The following is a 16742-nucleotide window of genomic DNA, read 5'->3' as shown; positions in this document are numbered from 1 at the left end:
GCGCTTGACCATCTCCTCTGCAAGTTCATAAATGCTTTATAACAGTCTGATTTGGTTTTCCATTAAGAAATCCTGATATATCCATGGCAATGTGATGTGTACATTTTAAATATGTATTAAATATGGATTTAATTAGTATAGATTTATTTGCCAATTTTAACAAGGATGAGGCATCCTCTTGCTTCCCCCATAACTCAAGCAGTTTCATTTCATTCACTGAAAACTGCATCATGACTGAACAGTGCTTATTTTCCAAAATCCAAATTAATTAAACAAAGACCTATCACTTCTGGGCTGGCCACTGTGATGGCCAATGATATTTCTGCCTACTTCTAGATATTTCTATTAAAAAAATAAAAAATAAAATAAAAAAATAAAAATAAATACCACCCCCTACCTCTGTTTGCAACTAGTAATACATAAATAAATAATAAACTTAAATAACATAAATATCTAATAATACATAAATATATACATCAACACATCCCGAGCCCTCACTTAACCTGGGACAGTTATTGTTACTGATTATCTCCCAATATAAGGTGCTTATTATGGACTCAAAGTGAGGTCATCCATCCATCCATCCATCCATCCATCCATCCATCCATCCATCCATCCATCCATCCATCTAAAATTAACCTTCAAGCGACCAAGCTATTTTAGCAACTAATATGACTGGGTGGGGTCATTTATGGGGTCAGTACATGAATCTGTATACCCAGTTATTTTCTCTTGGTTTTACATGCATATACCACTTCCTGTGTTCAAGACAGATACTATAAAAATATATAAATGTAGATATGTATGGTTTACAACAAATTTTAATGCAGAAAGAAGGTAAAGAGACACAGCATAAGAAGAATATAATGTAATCTAGACAGTCTTTGTTTTGTCTTACTGGAACATTTACTTAATTCAACAACACTGACTGAAAATGTATCATGAAAAGAAAAGTATGAGCAAAAACATCCATTTCAGTGTTGATGGGATCTTTGTAACATCAAAACTAGTGACTAACTAATATGCTAATACTAGCTAACATGCTATTTCTAGCGGATATGCTAATACTAAAATTAATCATCTCCATCAATTGAGCTATTTTCATCATCACTTTGGGCCTCAAGTATCTGTCTCGATGCTTCTGCAGCTGTAAATCTAGCTATTCTTGGTCTACTTGTCATGGTTCACTGCAACAAAAGTACAACATGCTTTTGTTGCTTTTGCATCCCCCCCGTCTGTCCCTCTGAGTTACATGTCAATCCTGAGATTGAGATGCTAACCTCTTCTGCTCCTCAGACCTGCCTGATCCATCCTGATGCCCTATGTCTGGTCGGAGTCTTATTGCATCGCTCCTGTGGAGGACAGCCCCATATGGACAGTTGAAAGTCGCACTTGAGAGATGCTCTGGACACTTACAGTAATGCTTTTATGGCTGAGGACTACAGTTGACTTGCTAATTTTAGGACTGCAGTTGTCATGAACAGTTTTGCACTCAAGTTTCCATCAATGAAGAGTTATAACATCAACGAAACTGACTTCATGTTAAATCTGTTAATGTTATAATCATGTTGTCTGTTGTCGCCCAAAAGAGGATGGGTTCCGTTTTGAGTCCCCGTTCCTCTCGAGGTTTCTTCCTCATGTCATCTGAGGGAGTTTTTCCTTGACACCATTGCCACAGGCTTGCTCATTGGGGATAGATTAGGGATAAAATTAGCTCATGTTTAAAGTCATTCAAATTCTGTAAAGCTGCTTTGCGACAATGTCTACTGTTAAAAGCGCGATAAAAATAAACTTGAATTGCCTTGACAACATACAGATAAGGAGTTGGTAAAAGCAAACTTTGATAAGGAATTACTGCCAGAAATCCTATGCTTCTTTTTGGGGTCATAAATGACCCTGCACAATTTTTCATTACTCTTGCAACACCATTCGGTCAGTCCCTGCAAAAACCTATGAACAGCTGTAGGACAAGTTAACTGACAGATTCATGGTAGGAAATATTTTTTGGATCAAATGTATAAAATCTGCACACAAAATTATATGCCCAGGGTCATAAATGACCTTGCTCGGTCGCTTGAGGGTTAACTGTGACTAGATGTTAAATGGTTTCATGTAAAATGCCAACTAATCCTTCATATTTTTATATGAAGATCCTGCTCACTGGGATGTAATTTTGCATTCACACTTGTTTATTTTCATTATTTTTTTTTAAATGTGAGTTTGGTGCTGAGTACCCGATGGAGAGCTCTGTCTCCCACGGAGCTCCAGCTGGGTGCCATTGTTCTTAGAAGAGAGAGTCTTGCCTCCCTGCTGCTTCTCCAACTCCCCTGCACAGATAGAGAGAGAGAGAGAGAGAGAAAATGTGTAGAAATCAAACCATTACAGTTCATACAGTCATACATTCATTCATACATCAACATTCATTTCTATTCACTCCATGCTGTGGGACTGATAAAAACTGCATGCCTTCTTCAGTAGTGCAAACTGTCCGCTTTGCCACTTTTCTGTTCACCTTTCTGCATACTTAAGGAATCTTAATGAGGCCTGTGCTTTTGCGCATTACAGTTCTCTTCTCATCCCTGTAGCATACACAGCCCCCCCCAGTGTACTAGCAGGTAAAAAAGTATCACAACACCACAGCAGAAAATGATAAACAGCATTTTTAAAAGTGCAAGCACACAAACCACATGTTCTAATGGAGCTCATCAGAAGGCTTCAACTGAAACAAATCATACATCGATCAACTATATAGAAAATATCCTCAATAAGATTGTAGCTCATACCTGCCACTGCTGTTGTGTGCGAGTTTGAAATCTGATCAATCCTGTGGCAGGAGTACCAATTTTTGTGAAATTGCATGTGACCCCTGTGTAGCTGCATCTATTGTAGGTGGCACCATCTGGTGAACAATTCTTGTTGGAATATGTCTGTAGAGTCTTCTGGGTGAGTTTCAGTGAAAACGTCCCAGCAGTTAACAAATAGTAGCATTTAATGTGACGAGTCACCCAAAGATTTCACATGCCCATAAAATCGTAAATATGACAGGTGGCGTTACTGTCTTGACAACTTTTATACATACGAACCCGAGGAACATTCCATATGAGTTTGATTAAAATCTGATCACTCCTGGGGGAGGAGTAGCGATTTTCATGAAATTGCACGTGACCCCTGTGTAGCCTCATCCATGGTAGATGGCACCACCTGGTGAACAACTCTTGTTGGAATATGTCTTTAGAGTCTTCTGGGTGAGTTTCAGTGAAAACATCCCAGCAGTTTATGAAGAGTAGTGTTTCATGTGATGAGTCACCCAAAAATTTTACACACCCATAAAATCGTAAATATGACAGATGGTGCCACCATCTTGGCAACTTATATGCATGCCCACCTGGGGAACATTGTACATGAGTTTGATTGAAATCTGATCAATCCGGTGGGAGGAGTAGCGATTTTCATGAAATTGCACGTGACCCCTGTGTAGCCTCATCCATGGTAGGTGGCGCCACCTGGTGAACAACTCTTGTTGGAATATGTCTTTAGAGTCTTCTGGGTGAGTTTCAGTGAAAACGTCCTAGGAGTTTATGAAGAGTAGCGTTTAATGTGATGAGTCACCCAAAAATTTCAGACGCCCATAATATCATAAATATGATAGATGATGCCACCATCTTGGTGATTTTTATGCACACCTGCCTGGGGAACATTGTACGTGAGTTTGACTGAAATCTGGTCAATCCTGTAGGAGGAGGAGTGATTTTTGTAAATTGTGGATGGATGACGACAAAGGACGACAACGAACAGATGATGCGTGATCGCATAAGCTCATCCGGCCTGGCCTACGGCTGGATGAGCTAAAAAAAAAACACCAAGGTTTTGTTAAACTGTGCTTTCCTGTATTCATTTGTGCCTGGCTATGTTTTTAGGGCTCAACTCCATTATATAACTTATATGTCATAATATAGGTAAGGAATAAAACACAACAGGGTATGCTGATCAAGGACAATAATCCAAAATGAGGTTGTATCATACTGTTAGCTCCCAAAGTGTTTTATTCCTCTTATACTACAACAATTTGCCAATGTGTACCATTTTAAAATATTTATTTAATGCATGACACTTTTTGACTATTTATAGTTATGTTTAATATGGTGGAAAATCCACAAGACAGCTGTTTACACCAGTTATATCACCATCCTCCCTTTTATTATTTCTCTTTCTCAGAACTGAAAATTCATCAATGTTGTAATATAATACAGTAGTGAACTGTTACTATTTGAGCTGGGACTTGAGCTCAGCCAAAATTTAGCCAAATACACCAAAAAAGCAACAGGGCAAAGGATTTTGCAAGGGATTAGTGGCAGGCTGCCAGGTAGTTCCGTTGTGTGTAGTTGTCGATGTTGATTTTAAAAGTAACTAAGTAAATTACACTGGGAAATGAATACTTAAGTCTGAGTGAAAAATATTGTGGTGAGCGTGTGTACGTGGAAGAAGAGCCTGGAGACAGAAATCTTAGTTTCTCTGTTGTTAGCCTGTGCTACTTGCTCTCGACAGCACTGGCTTGACCACTTTATTAGCATTTGTTAACACTACTGATGAACGATACACCGGCTGGAAGGTGACTTCATTGCTGTGCTGACAGCGCCGAGTTGCAGTTAAGCTTGTGTCAGCCTTCGAGAAGGCTGAGGGCGATAAATTTTTGGTCCTTCCCACTATAAATCAAAATCTGATTGGTTAATTCATTTGTCACTTCCTACATAAACATACACTGCCATGGCCTTCTGTCCCGGCAATGAAGTCCTAACCAATGAGTGAGCCAGCTCTAAACTCTTCTCAGCCTAGAGACAACAAACAAAAAAATCTCATTGGATAACTCGATTTTAATGTTTTCAGGACAGTAACCCTTTCATTTCTGAAACAAATCTGATAGAAAATGAGGCCAAATTAGAATTAGAAGAGAATTCAATTATGAAAGAAATTAAAAAATGAAAGAAATCAAATATAACATTTGAAATGCTGATATGTTTGGCCCTCTCTGAAGGCCTAGAAGGCCCTGACGGTCCCCCTCTGGTATAATATGTAATACTCCACACATGAATTTGGATGATCTTTGAGATTTCAGATGATCAGGAACAAGAAAGAGAAACAACACCGTACTGATACCAGATGGCGAAATAGATGGTAATAAATAAATGCTATTAAGATCGTATGTTGTTATTCCAAGTTTCACCAAGGTCAAAATCAGATCAGATTAGCTGCATTTGCTTTGAATAGAAATGTGACAGCGCCCTAAAAAAAGAACAATCGAGAAGTTTATCCAGAATGAGGACAGGAGTTCAGCTCACCTCAGAGCCAGGATGAAAAGATGATGGCACAGCGAGAGAAATGAGGCATGCACGCTTTCTGAAAAGGTTCTTAAAAAATAGGTGCGCACACACACACACACACACACACACACACACACACACACACACACACACACACACAGGCAAAAAGAATTCCCATGGGTCTGTGCTCTATGGATGTACTGAACAAAGGCAGGCATCAGCAAGAGGCTTATTTTAAGGTGCAATCTTTCTCTAACACACACTCTCTCTCTCTCTCTCTCTCTCTCTCACATGCACACACACTTCTCTGGCCCCTCTGAACTGTCTTCTTACGTCCAGTTCCTTTCTTTGCATCATTCCTCTCTGTTTTGGGCTTTTGAAATGTGCTTGAAAGTCTGACTGCAGTGCAGCTATGAAACTGAATAAATGCATCATCAAAACTTCCTGAGTCTCTCAAAGGATATCAACTCAGGCAAACCAAACAGAAGAGCACACCAGGGCACAGTTTCAAGGAACAAAAACAAAAATGCAGAAACAATTCATACTTTACAGCATATAAACTGAAAACCCAACCACTGGTAAAACTGCTCTAAAGTAGAACATTAATACAGATTCTCTATTATGAGCAGAGCTGTAGATTTGAATTCGTCTAATATTCATATCATACCTCCAAATTCCCAAATGTCTTGCAAGCTTTCATTCGATATATTAGTTTAAACACGCTGTGCATCTATAGCGCTTGTTTTTATCATTAACGTTCCACTGTATTTTGTGTGTAATAGGCTACATGCAGATCATTCAGACATAATCAGTACAACAATATGAACATTATATAATATGGCCAGGAGCCAAGAACCACAATAAGGAAACTAAATACAATAAATGTCTGACCCCTATATAATTATACCTAATTATACCCTACTTTCCAGGAATAATGCACAGCTCTTCTGTTTTGTTCTCAAAATAGAGAAATCCTATTATTCATTCCCATTTGTTCACCCAGCGGGTAATTCATCATCAGGTTTGAAGCATTTGTTGTCAAATGTTATATTTCAAGCTGATTCAGTGAGCATGGCCAGATACTGAGGAATTTACTCTTCATAGCTGCTCTCTTTGTTAATAATAATAATGATGATGTCATGAATCTCTATGAGTCAGTAACTCACCAAACAACACCAGCGTCCCACCCAGTGCCCTCACTGCCTGTCTCCATGACATACAGGCATGGATGACAAGAAATTACCTAAAACTCAATAGCAGTAAAACTGAGCTACTCATTGGAACCACAACAACACTTCAAAAAAGCAACATCAAATCACTCTCTATAGGTGAGGACGTTATAGCAGTCTCTAAACAGGTAAAGAGCCTTGGAGTTATCCTGGACAGCACCCTCTCATTCTCCAACCACATCAATAATGTCTGTTGAACTGCGTTCTTCCATCTCAGGAACATCTCTAGACTGCGTCCTGTACTTACCCAGCACTCTGCTGAAGTGCTTGTTAACACCCTGGTAACGTCTCGCATAGACTACTGCAACGCAATTTTGACAGGCATCCCAAACAAACTCACCCATCGTCTACAGCTCATCCAAAACTCTGCGGCATGCATTATTACCTGTTCAAAGTCCTTCCACCATGTTTCACCCCTGCTGATCCAACTACACTGGCTTCCAATATCCCAACGTATTGACTTTAAAATCCTGCTAATCACTTTCAAAGCCTTCCACAATCTTGCCCCTCCATATATTAAAGAACTCCTACAGACCTACACACCCTCCCGTTCACTACGGTCATCTAACACAGGATTATTGGCTGAACCAAACGTCAGACTCACTACAGTGGGAGAAAGGGTTTTCTCATATGCCGCTCCTAAACTATGGAATTCCCTTCCCTCACATATCCGTACCCTGGACTCTGTTTCACAATTCAAAAGTGCACTTAAAACTCACCTTTTTAAATTAGCATATGGGCTCTAAGCCACCCACTTGCTGTTATGATTTTGATGTTTTTATCATTGATTTTTCTTTTTAACGTTGACTTTTTATCTGTAAGGTGACCTTGGGTGCTTTGAAAGGTGCCGTGAAACAAATTAAATGTATTATTATTACAATGTTCTATTGTGCAGTAGATATGGCTAGGCTCCCACCCGAGCTGATAATCACATCAGTGTTTTTTCTTCAGCTAATCAGACACAAAGTACACCACCACACTTACCAGAGCAGTTGGGGATTAGGTGCCTTACTCAAGGGCTCTTCAGCCAGTCCTGCTGGTCCAGGGACTTGAACCAGCAACCTTTTGGTCCCAAAGTTGGCTCACTAACCATTAAGCCACGGCTGCCCCACAAAGTAATGTGCATTACTGAGCTGTTAACCTCAGTAGTGGATATCTGGTTTATCTTCTTGATTTTTTTCTGTCACTACATTCGCCATTTTGCCCATGTTTTAAACCCTGCCTGTTTGGATTGCTTGCAATTGGATCCAACCTTCAACCAACAACAACATTACCAACAACAACTACTACTTCTTTTGGCTGCTCCCAATTAGGGGTCTCCACAGTGGATCTTTCGTCTCCATTGCTCCCTGTCTTCCGCATCCTTCTCTACCACACCTGCCACTTTCATTTTCTCTCTCACCACATTCATGTATCTCCTCTTTGGCCTTCCTCGTTTTCATATGCCTGGCAGCTCCATCCTCAACATTCTCCTTCCCACATGCTCTGCATCTCTTCTCAGGATGTGCCCATACCATCTCAGTCTCATCTCTCTTAGCTTAATTCACAAGCTCTTCACATGTGCTGTCCCTCTGATGTGCTCGTTCTTTATCCTGTCCAACCTCATCACTCCCATCGCAAACCTTAACATCCTCAACTCCATCACGCCCCTTACCAACAACAACAACAACAAAAATGCAGCCACTCTACCTCACGACTGAAAAAAAACCCCACCATTATTAATCTAACACTACCACAGTGTCTAATAACACACTGCATTTTTTTTTTGAGCCGCATCATATCTGTAGCACTACAGCTCTGTCCTTTGGCTCATGTTGAGCCTCCAGCGCAGCATTTGTGGTTCAGTTCCTGCAGCCATGTCATTTCAGGGTTGAATATCTTCGAACCAGACTGGGGTGGGTTTCCCAAAAGCATCGTAGCACAAAGATCATCGTTAAATGGTAGAGCAAGCATCACAGTGAACACTCACTCTCCTAGTTAAGATGCTCTTAGCGTTAAGAGGCTTTTGGGAAACCCACCCCTGATTGTTTTAGTTTGTACCTAAATGCAGTCACTATGTTGAGGTCTGAGGTGGAAAACGCACCAGGTCACCAAGAAATACTGTGGTATGTGATCCATTTTTAATTCTTGGTGAACACACACAAATGCACTCTGTTCAGTTCAATTTTCACTGACCAAATCATGAAAAATGCAATTTCCCTCAAGCGTTTTGGCTGGTGCTTCTCACCGGAGCTTTTTTTCTTTTCTGTGTTTGTATGTTTTGATTCTTTGTTTTAATGCTTTGCTGATTTTGTCTTTTTGTCTGCTGGTTGTGGTGTAGCTTCAGACCCAGTCTTGAGCATCATTTTCCCCAGGCCTTGGTCCACCATGAGTGATGCGTGCTCTACTCGCTATGGACTGCGGTGTGCTTGTTGCTCTCATTAACATTGAGGATTGCTCAACACTCTGTGCGGTGATGTTTCTGTGCTTATTTTGTAGTTCCATGGCGCGGTGTTCCAAGCGCTGATGCCCGGTGAGATTGCAGCAAACCTGTGTGCGCACTTCAGTGGGACTGTGAGCAGCTACGCCATTGGAGTTGCATCCTGACTACTTTTAGAGGACTTTTTTTTTTTCCTGTTTGTTTTGGTAACTGTAAAGTAACCTTGGATCTGAGAAAAGCACTATATAAATTATTATTATTATTATTACAGGGTTCCCGCAGGGTTTTAAAAGGTAGTAAAAGGTAGTTAATTAAAATAGGCTAAATTATGGCCAGTAAAAAGTAGTAAAAGGTAGTAAACGTAATCTGACGTGGTAGTAAATTTTTTTGACCCCCATCCAACTGGGCCTATGTGTTTTCTAATTCGTTTAATTAACCTGCATGCCATAATATCCATAAATGACTACATTTGGGCGAATTTATTTTTATGTATCGAGGAGGACCGCAGTGAGGAGTTGGTGGCGCATGCGCATTGAATTCCAATAACAGTCGAATCCAGTATAAATTTATACCAGAGATTGTTTAGTACGAGACTGACTTTGTTTATACGGCTCTAGTCGAATCTATCTGTTAACCCGGCTGGCGACATCTGCACGAGAATTAAACAATGGGGAAATGCAAATTTTCAGACCTCTGGCTGGAGGAACCTGATTTTAAAGACTGGCTAAAGGCGGTAGATGGCAATCGGCAAGAGGCGTTCATTGAAAAGTTGATCGAAGAAAAGGTCAAACAACTGAGGCACATGCAATGCGTTGTGTGTGTGTGTGCCTGGTGCGTTGTGTGTGTGTGTGCCTGGTGCGTTGTGTGTGTGTGTGCCTGGTGCGTTGTGTGTGTGTGTGCCTGGTGCGTTGTGTGTGTGTGTGTGCCTGGTGCGTTGTGTGTGTGTGTGTGCCTGGTGCGTTGTGTGTGTGTGTGCCTGGTGCGTTGTGTGTGTGTGTGTGCCTGGTGCGTTGTGTGTGTGTGTGCCTGGTGCGGTGTGTGTGTGTGTGCCTGGTGCGTTGTGTGTGTGTGTGCCTGGTGCGTTGTGTGTGTGTGTGTGTGTGTGCCTGGTACGTTGTGTGTGTGCGCCTGGTGCGTTGTGTGTGCGCGCGCGCCTGGTGCGTTGTGTGCGCGCCATTTGAGGCATCCAAAATGTGATGAGCAAATCTGTTGAACTGTTCAAATGATTAAGATTAACCCTCTAAAACACTGATCTCTGGGAGGAAGGTGTTGACTCTGCCCACGGGCCTTCACGACTACAGGACTGGTGCAAATGACTATCTTAAGCAAACTTGGCAATGTGTTGAGAGACTGCCAAAATACCGGTAGGGCTTGGGTTATGTGTGTTTTGTATCTTTAGGGTGTGTGTCTTGTCTTTGTCATGTGTGTGTGCACCCATGTGTGCATGCGCCTGGTGCGCTTTGTGTGTGTGTGTGTGTGTGGGTTTGTGTTTGCCATTTGACCTGATCTAAATGTAATGAGTTGATGTACCTAAGCACATAAGATTTTTTGTGCAAATCTGTTCACCTGTTCAAAAGATTATTCCACAAACAAAAGGTTGGCCATCTTGAAAGTGTTGGCCGATAAAATGTAATCAGATCTTGTACCTAATGTGAAGTGTTGACACACAAGGTTTAGTGCAAATCTGTGTACCTGTTAAGAGGTTATGGGCCACAGTTTCACAGTTCAATAAAATTATAACTTATATGTGGAAGTTTGTTTTCTTTTATGCAAATATACATGACTCCATGTGTAGCCCTAGCAATGGGAGGTTCTATTATGCGTCCAAAGGGAAAGAGTTACACTACCGGTACGTTCAGATTTTCTTTCTATCTTGTCTCATCAATCCAACTCTTTGGGTAGAGTTGTCACTAACTTATATGTAGCACATTCACTTGGACTAACACATACACTCAAAGATTACCTTGTTAAATTGTGAGAAAATGTCCAAATCCAAATTGTCGCTGTGGTAGTAAAAAAAATTGTGAAGGTAGTAAAAAGGTAGTAAAAAGGTAGTAAATTCAACATAAAATATCTGTAGGAACCCTGTATTATTATCAAACTCATAAGAACACTTAATAAGAATAATTTAGTAAGAAAAGCCCTCGACTTGCTGTCCTATCTTTATTCCAAATAATCTGCGTATTAGTTCATATTCTTCAACCTTGACCTATTGGACTATCATGAGGATGTTTTTGATGGTGACAGCAAAGCACCTATAGTTAATATATAGTTAAATTATATTTTATTGAGTGAGAGAACTGAATTTCAAACAAAGCTTCTCACCTAACCAAAAGCCAAGCCCACCCATGTGCCTTTTTTGTTATATAACTGTGAAATATAATTTTTTATGGACCTACTTCCCTGCTGGATTATTGGAAACATTGCAGGCATACCGTACGTGCATATACACACACACACACACACACTAGTCATGAGTAATCTGGATTAGGGGCGAATTCAATATGCACTTAAGCAGCGTGAGTCTTATTTGTCATGCTTTGTGCTTACAACCAATCAGAACGCAGTAGGTGTGAAAAACCCACCCTGCCTGGTCTCTGCAGTAATTTAATGTTTCCTTTTCAGCAAATTTAGCAATCCTGATTGTACAGCTCTTTGTGCATCATTTTAGTCACAGATATTCACATAGAAAAAAAACCCCAAAACACTGAAATATACACTCACATTCAATGCGTATCTGCTCCATTTCAGTCACCTCAGCGATGGACTCCTTCAGGTCCTCCACAAACTTGAGCAGCTCCTCTGAGCTCTGAGCACAGAAATTCAAGACCTGCTTCTTATCAGAGCCGGAGATTGGAGACACGATAGTTATCGCATGGGGATAGTCTAATGAAAAGAAATGGGAAAAGGCAAGAAGAAATCAATTATTAACATTGTCATCTTTATTCAAGAGCCGATTAAGACTAAAAGTAACTGTAAATATAATGTACGCATGAAATAGAACCAGTCGTAAAAGTATACAGATTCCTTTCAGTAGAATAAAATACGAGAACATAATTTTGTAGCACTTTTTAAAACTAAGATTGTCCCCAAACCTGCAGAAAGCACATAGCTAAAAGATGGTATAAATAAGACAATTTATAAGCCTTATAAGGCTTAAAAATCAACATTGAGCAAAATTTCTATTGAGCAACGCAGAACACCCAGGGAGAATGAGAGAGAGAGAAAGAGAGAGAGAGAGAATGTGAGAAACAGCTAAATATGCAGGATAGCCTATAATTAGCTGAAAGGTTTAAAAAATGTGAATGTTTACATGCTTTCTTCTTTCCTTCTATCACTTTCATTTCATAATTCTAGTTAATAACAAGATAAAAACATCAACATCCATGATTATGAAATGCCAGATCTTACATTCATTCTCAAACAGGTGGAACTGCATCCCCAGGAGGCCCATGGCTTTGCAGAACGTGTAAGCAGCCGAGCTCTTCTTCTTTGGACACAGCTTCAAAATCTGTGGGACAAAACAGAAAAACAGGTGACAGATCAGACACATGGAAGAGACAGGACAAAACAAAGACAACATCTGTCAGGTATGCTGCTAAACTGGCCTTGGATTACTTATTATTTTGAATGTGATGGTTTAAAGCTATACGACCTTTCAATTTCATTAAATCGGTGAAATTTAGTTCCCTCTGAAATTTGGTCATTGTGACCAAATTTATTGGTCACAATAAATTGCTTATTTCTGTAATATCTAAAAAAGACAACAAACAAACAAACAAACAAACAAACAGACCATTCTGTGGCTGGGAAGTTATTTAATTTGAGGGGATTCTTGAACAAATAATGTGCATGAAATCGCTCGCTTCGTGCAGTCAAGCAGACAGAGAAAGTCCATGCATGCATGCGTAGGTTTACCTTCTTCTTCTTTTCCTTCTTCTTTTGGGTTTTATGGCAGTTGGCATCCAGTGTTGCATTACTGCCATCTATAGGTTTACCTTGACCGTGCACTGATAGTTACATCAATCTGTCGCTAAATGAACAGCTGATCACACTGAGGTGCTCGCTGACCACCGATATTTATTAGTTTGGTCCTGCGTTTCCTTTCCTTTGCAACATAACGTCTTCTCTTCTCGCTTACCGTTACTGTAGTCTGTCTTTCATGTTTCATTTGTGTCCTCCGTTTTTCTCTCCTGTTTCAAATTTGTATCCCACAATGCCTTGCACGAACAGGGAAAGCCTACCACCAGGGATAGCATGATGTAGTATCTTGTATTGCGTCATGGTGAAGCAGGGAAAAATAGCGGAGAATTTAGGGCCACATGAAATTAGTATAAAAATTAATGTAGGTATAAATATATTATGCCAAATTATTATGGCATGTTACAAAAAATAAAGAAAAAATCCGAGCCCTCGTCTCCAATTTACGAGTCCGAATGCAGTTAATGCACGAGTCCGAGTCCAAGTCTGAGTCATCAGTGCTCAAGTCCAAGTCGAGTCACGAATTCTTAAAATTAGGGCACGAGTTAGACTCGAGTATTACAAGCCTGGTGTGTGTGTGTGTGTGTGTGCGCGCGCATGTGTATGATGTCCTGTGATGGACTGACATCCCATCCAGTGCTTCGCAGGATAGACCCCTGACTCACTATGAACTTGACCAGGATAAAGCATTTGATGAATGAGTTTGAATGAATGATTGATGTAATATGCTTGACTATGTGAAGAAAAAATAATAGCAAAAAAGCTTTGAATCCATTTTCCAATCAAATAGGGTGAAGCCCTTTGTCATTTGCAATGATCTCACTACTTTGCTAACCAGAACATAAACTTGTGAATGGTTCCACTGTCCTCATTTTCAACACCAATGATTCAGACAGAAGGTCAATCTTATTATATTTTTTTTAATATTGCTGAGCTACCAAGCAAATCAACTTTGTATTAAGATTCAAACCTGTAAAAGATATTATAGTGGTTGGTTCTCATATCCATGGCAGACCACCATATCAGAATATAAAAGAAACATTGCTTTACAGAACTGAACCATGTAGAGCAGTATTATAAAGAACTTGAAATGAAGTGCCATGAAGTGTGTGAGAGCGTGACAGAAAGAAAGGACAGTAGGTGTAGATTGAAAAAAAAAAACGGAAATAGTCTATGCTCTGCTTAGTGTAACTCCCACAGGGCCAAATCACACAAGTGTAATATTAAAACTATACATCATTCTGACACAGACGTCCAGTAGTGCTCAGCATCTTTGAATAAGAGCAACGACCAATTCCTGAATGTCAAATTGTTCCCAATTAATGCTCTCGCTGCTGAAAAAATAGAACATCATAAGAATGACATCACAGTAGAGCGCTACATGTAATTAACTCATATTTGGCAGAGTTTTGGGATTTTTTTCCCCTGTTTCATATTTCTCAACCTTTATAACCTTGATTCTGAATGGTTAGATATTTAGATAATGACTCTTTCCTTTAGTGAGACTTTTGTTCTGCAAATATGTGCTTTGCAATCAGAATTAAAACTTTAGTTCTCATCTATTCTGATATTAAAACGTTTGTTTCTTTAAAAAAAAAAAATCCACTCTCACTCAGAGATTAATGTGAATCCATATAATTATGAGGATAGTTTAATACTCATGTGTGATAACCTCAGAGACGCTCTAATGGCTGCTTAATTATAATATATGTTTAATCTAGGTTTAATTTCAGGAGTCATTCTGTGAGACTCTGACCAAATTAATGACTTATCCAGAGAAGTGGTGGGGGCATCGACCTCAAACTTTTTGTTCTCACAGTAGCTGATGTCTCAGCAAGATGGTGAAGAAAAAAAAAACTTTGCTAAGCAAAATGCTTGCCTCGAGCTTCTTCATCACAGAAAGAAAAAGAAAAACAAGTATCTGAAATGGCATGCAGTGGGTGGCTAAAAGCAATAATGCTGACGATTATGAAAAAGAATTCTGGTAATTACCTAGTTTGAGGCACAGAGACAGAGCACTGACAAAAAGTGAATAACATTTCAAAATAAAGATACTGCCATAAAGTCAGCATTTCCTTTGATGGGACTAAATTGTTTGTGTAGACTGAGTGAGCAGGTTTTTACCACAATGAGGTCGTTGAAGAGAAAGACTTCCCTCTGGTGAGAAGCTTGTTTCTGGGCTTTGTTGATGTCAGTTACCTCAAAAAGACGACTACAGCACACCAATCTTCTGTGAGGGACTGATAGGACCTGAGGATGAAAGGAGAGAAGACAACAAGAGTTTATCAATTTCTATCTGTTTGTAACTATTTGTCACTATCCATTTATAACAATCTGCCACTGACTTTCTTGGACCTATTGGGGGAAATGTACATAGTGCGAGTATTACACAATTACATGAAGATATGAAGTTTACCTTCGAGTGGTGAACATAATGACGAGTAAGCAAAGTGAACAAGTGAAAATATTTTCAACACAAGAAGATAAACTTCATATCTTCGCACCACCGTGTAATGTTCTTTATATTATATGGACACATCCACAAAGAAAAAAAAGTAAGTTAAAATAATTTCAATTTTGAATCGGTTCGCCATTTTGACAATGTGCGTCTAGTCAGCGGGAAAACACTGGGAGTGGCATCATCGGAGTTAAATATCAGGAATTATTCTATCCACATTCACTGGATATGAGCAATCGCGCACTCTGATTGGCTACCCTACTACCAGGCTATCAGCTTATATACCGTGAGTAGAGAAAAACAAAATGGCAGAGCGAGTTGCTGATCCAGCCGAGGACGAAATAAAAACTCCACTCGAAAACAAAACTACAAAAAAGCAACAAAATATGCAATGCAAGTATTTCATGGTATGAACATATATTTTTTTATTTTTCAAGAATTATTATTATAGCATTTTTCACAAATTGCTACTTTCATTTTGCTGGTTTGTTTACATTCTAAGCGGAAATTACTTTGTCGGACGTTTTGTAGAAACTTTTTATTTATCGACTTTGCAAAAAAAGTGAATGTGGATAGAATAAAACAGTTATTCCACTCAATCTCATCGTACATGGCTTATAGTCGACTCGCTTCTATGCACCTCGTCGGCTGTCAGCTCATGTACGACTCGATTTCGTGGAATAACTGTCAAATATGTCACTCCAATCCACGATGAATTTCATCTGCAAAATGTGAGTTTTTCAACATGTGAAGATACACTTCACAACTGCAAGCCAATGTGATTTTCTTTTCATTATATAGACACATTCACAAACAAAAAGTACCCAAATTTATCAAGACAATTCATCGATTTCCTCATGAGTGACAGATAGAGACTTATATCAGTTTTGAATCTGCATGTCCTGGATATAGCTCGTATGAAAAATACGAGTGGTGGATTTCCCAGTAAAACGCTAGTGTTCATCTATCTATCTATCTATCTATCTATCTATCTATCTATCTATCTATCTATCTATCTATCTATCTATCTATCTATCTATCTATCTATCTATCCACCAAAAAAGTTCTGATTTTCGTGGAATTTCTGGTTTATTAACGACACAATTGATATCCTTATACTCTAGCCATGACAATGCAGAAATGGCTTAAAGCACTACAATAATACATTCAGGATTTATGTAGCCTGCATTTATTATAGAAATAATATAATCATGAAGGCTAATGCAATTTTTGCAATACAGCTAAGAGCTATATTTTTATTGGAAGTTATGAAAGACAAGTGATGAAGCGGGGCTGAGAGGAGAAACCAGTGATAAAGGTAGCATGGAGTGAGAACA

The 16742-nt window shown here is 39.4% G+C and overlaps 1 protein-coding gene across 1 annotated transcript in view; it reads right to left on the bottom strand.

Moving 5' to 3' along the window:
• The window catches only part of iqsec3a (IQ motif and Sec7 domain ArfGEF 3a), a 280778-nt gene that overhangs the window by 26193 nt on the left and 237843 nt on the right, over positions 1-16742 (bottom strand). The window contains exons 10-13 of the mRNA XM_060903524.1: positions 15072-15197; positions 12378-12477; positions 11691-11852; positions 2235-2327 (exon numbers count right to left, since the gene is read on the bottom strand). Coding sequence (XP_060759507.1) covers positions 2235-2327; positions 11691-11852; positions 12378-12477; positions 15072-15197 — 481 coding nt within the window. The remainder of the gene's footprint in view (positions 1-2234; positions 2328-11690; positions 11853-12377; positions 12478-15071; positions 15198-16742) is intronic.

This window comes from Neoarius graeffei, chromosome 21, assembly GCF_027579695.1.
Source record: "Neoarius graeffei isolate fNeoGra1 chromosome 21, fNeoGra1.pri, whole genome shotgun sequence".
In the NCBI taxonomy this organism is placed as follows: domain Eukaryota; kingdom Metazoa; phylum Chordata; class Actinopteri; order Siluriformes; family Ariidae; genus Neoarius; species Neoarius graeffei.
Note: the sequence above shows the minus strand (reverse complement) of the source record. Positions and strands in the feature narration are given on the sequence as shown.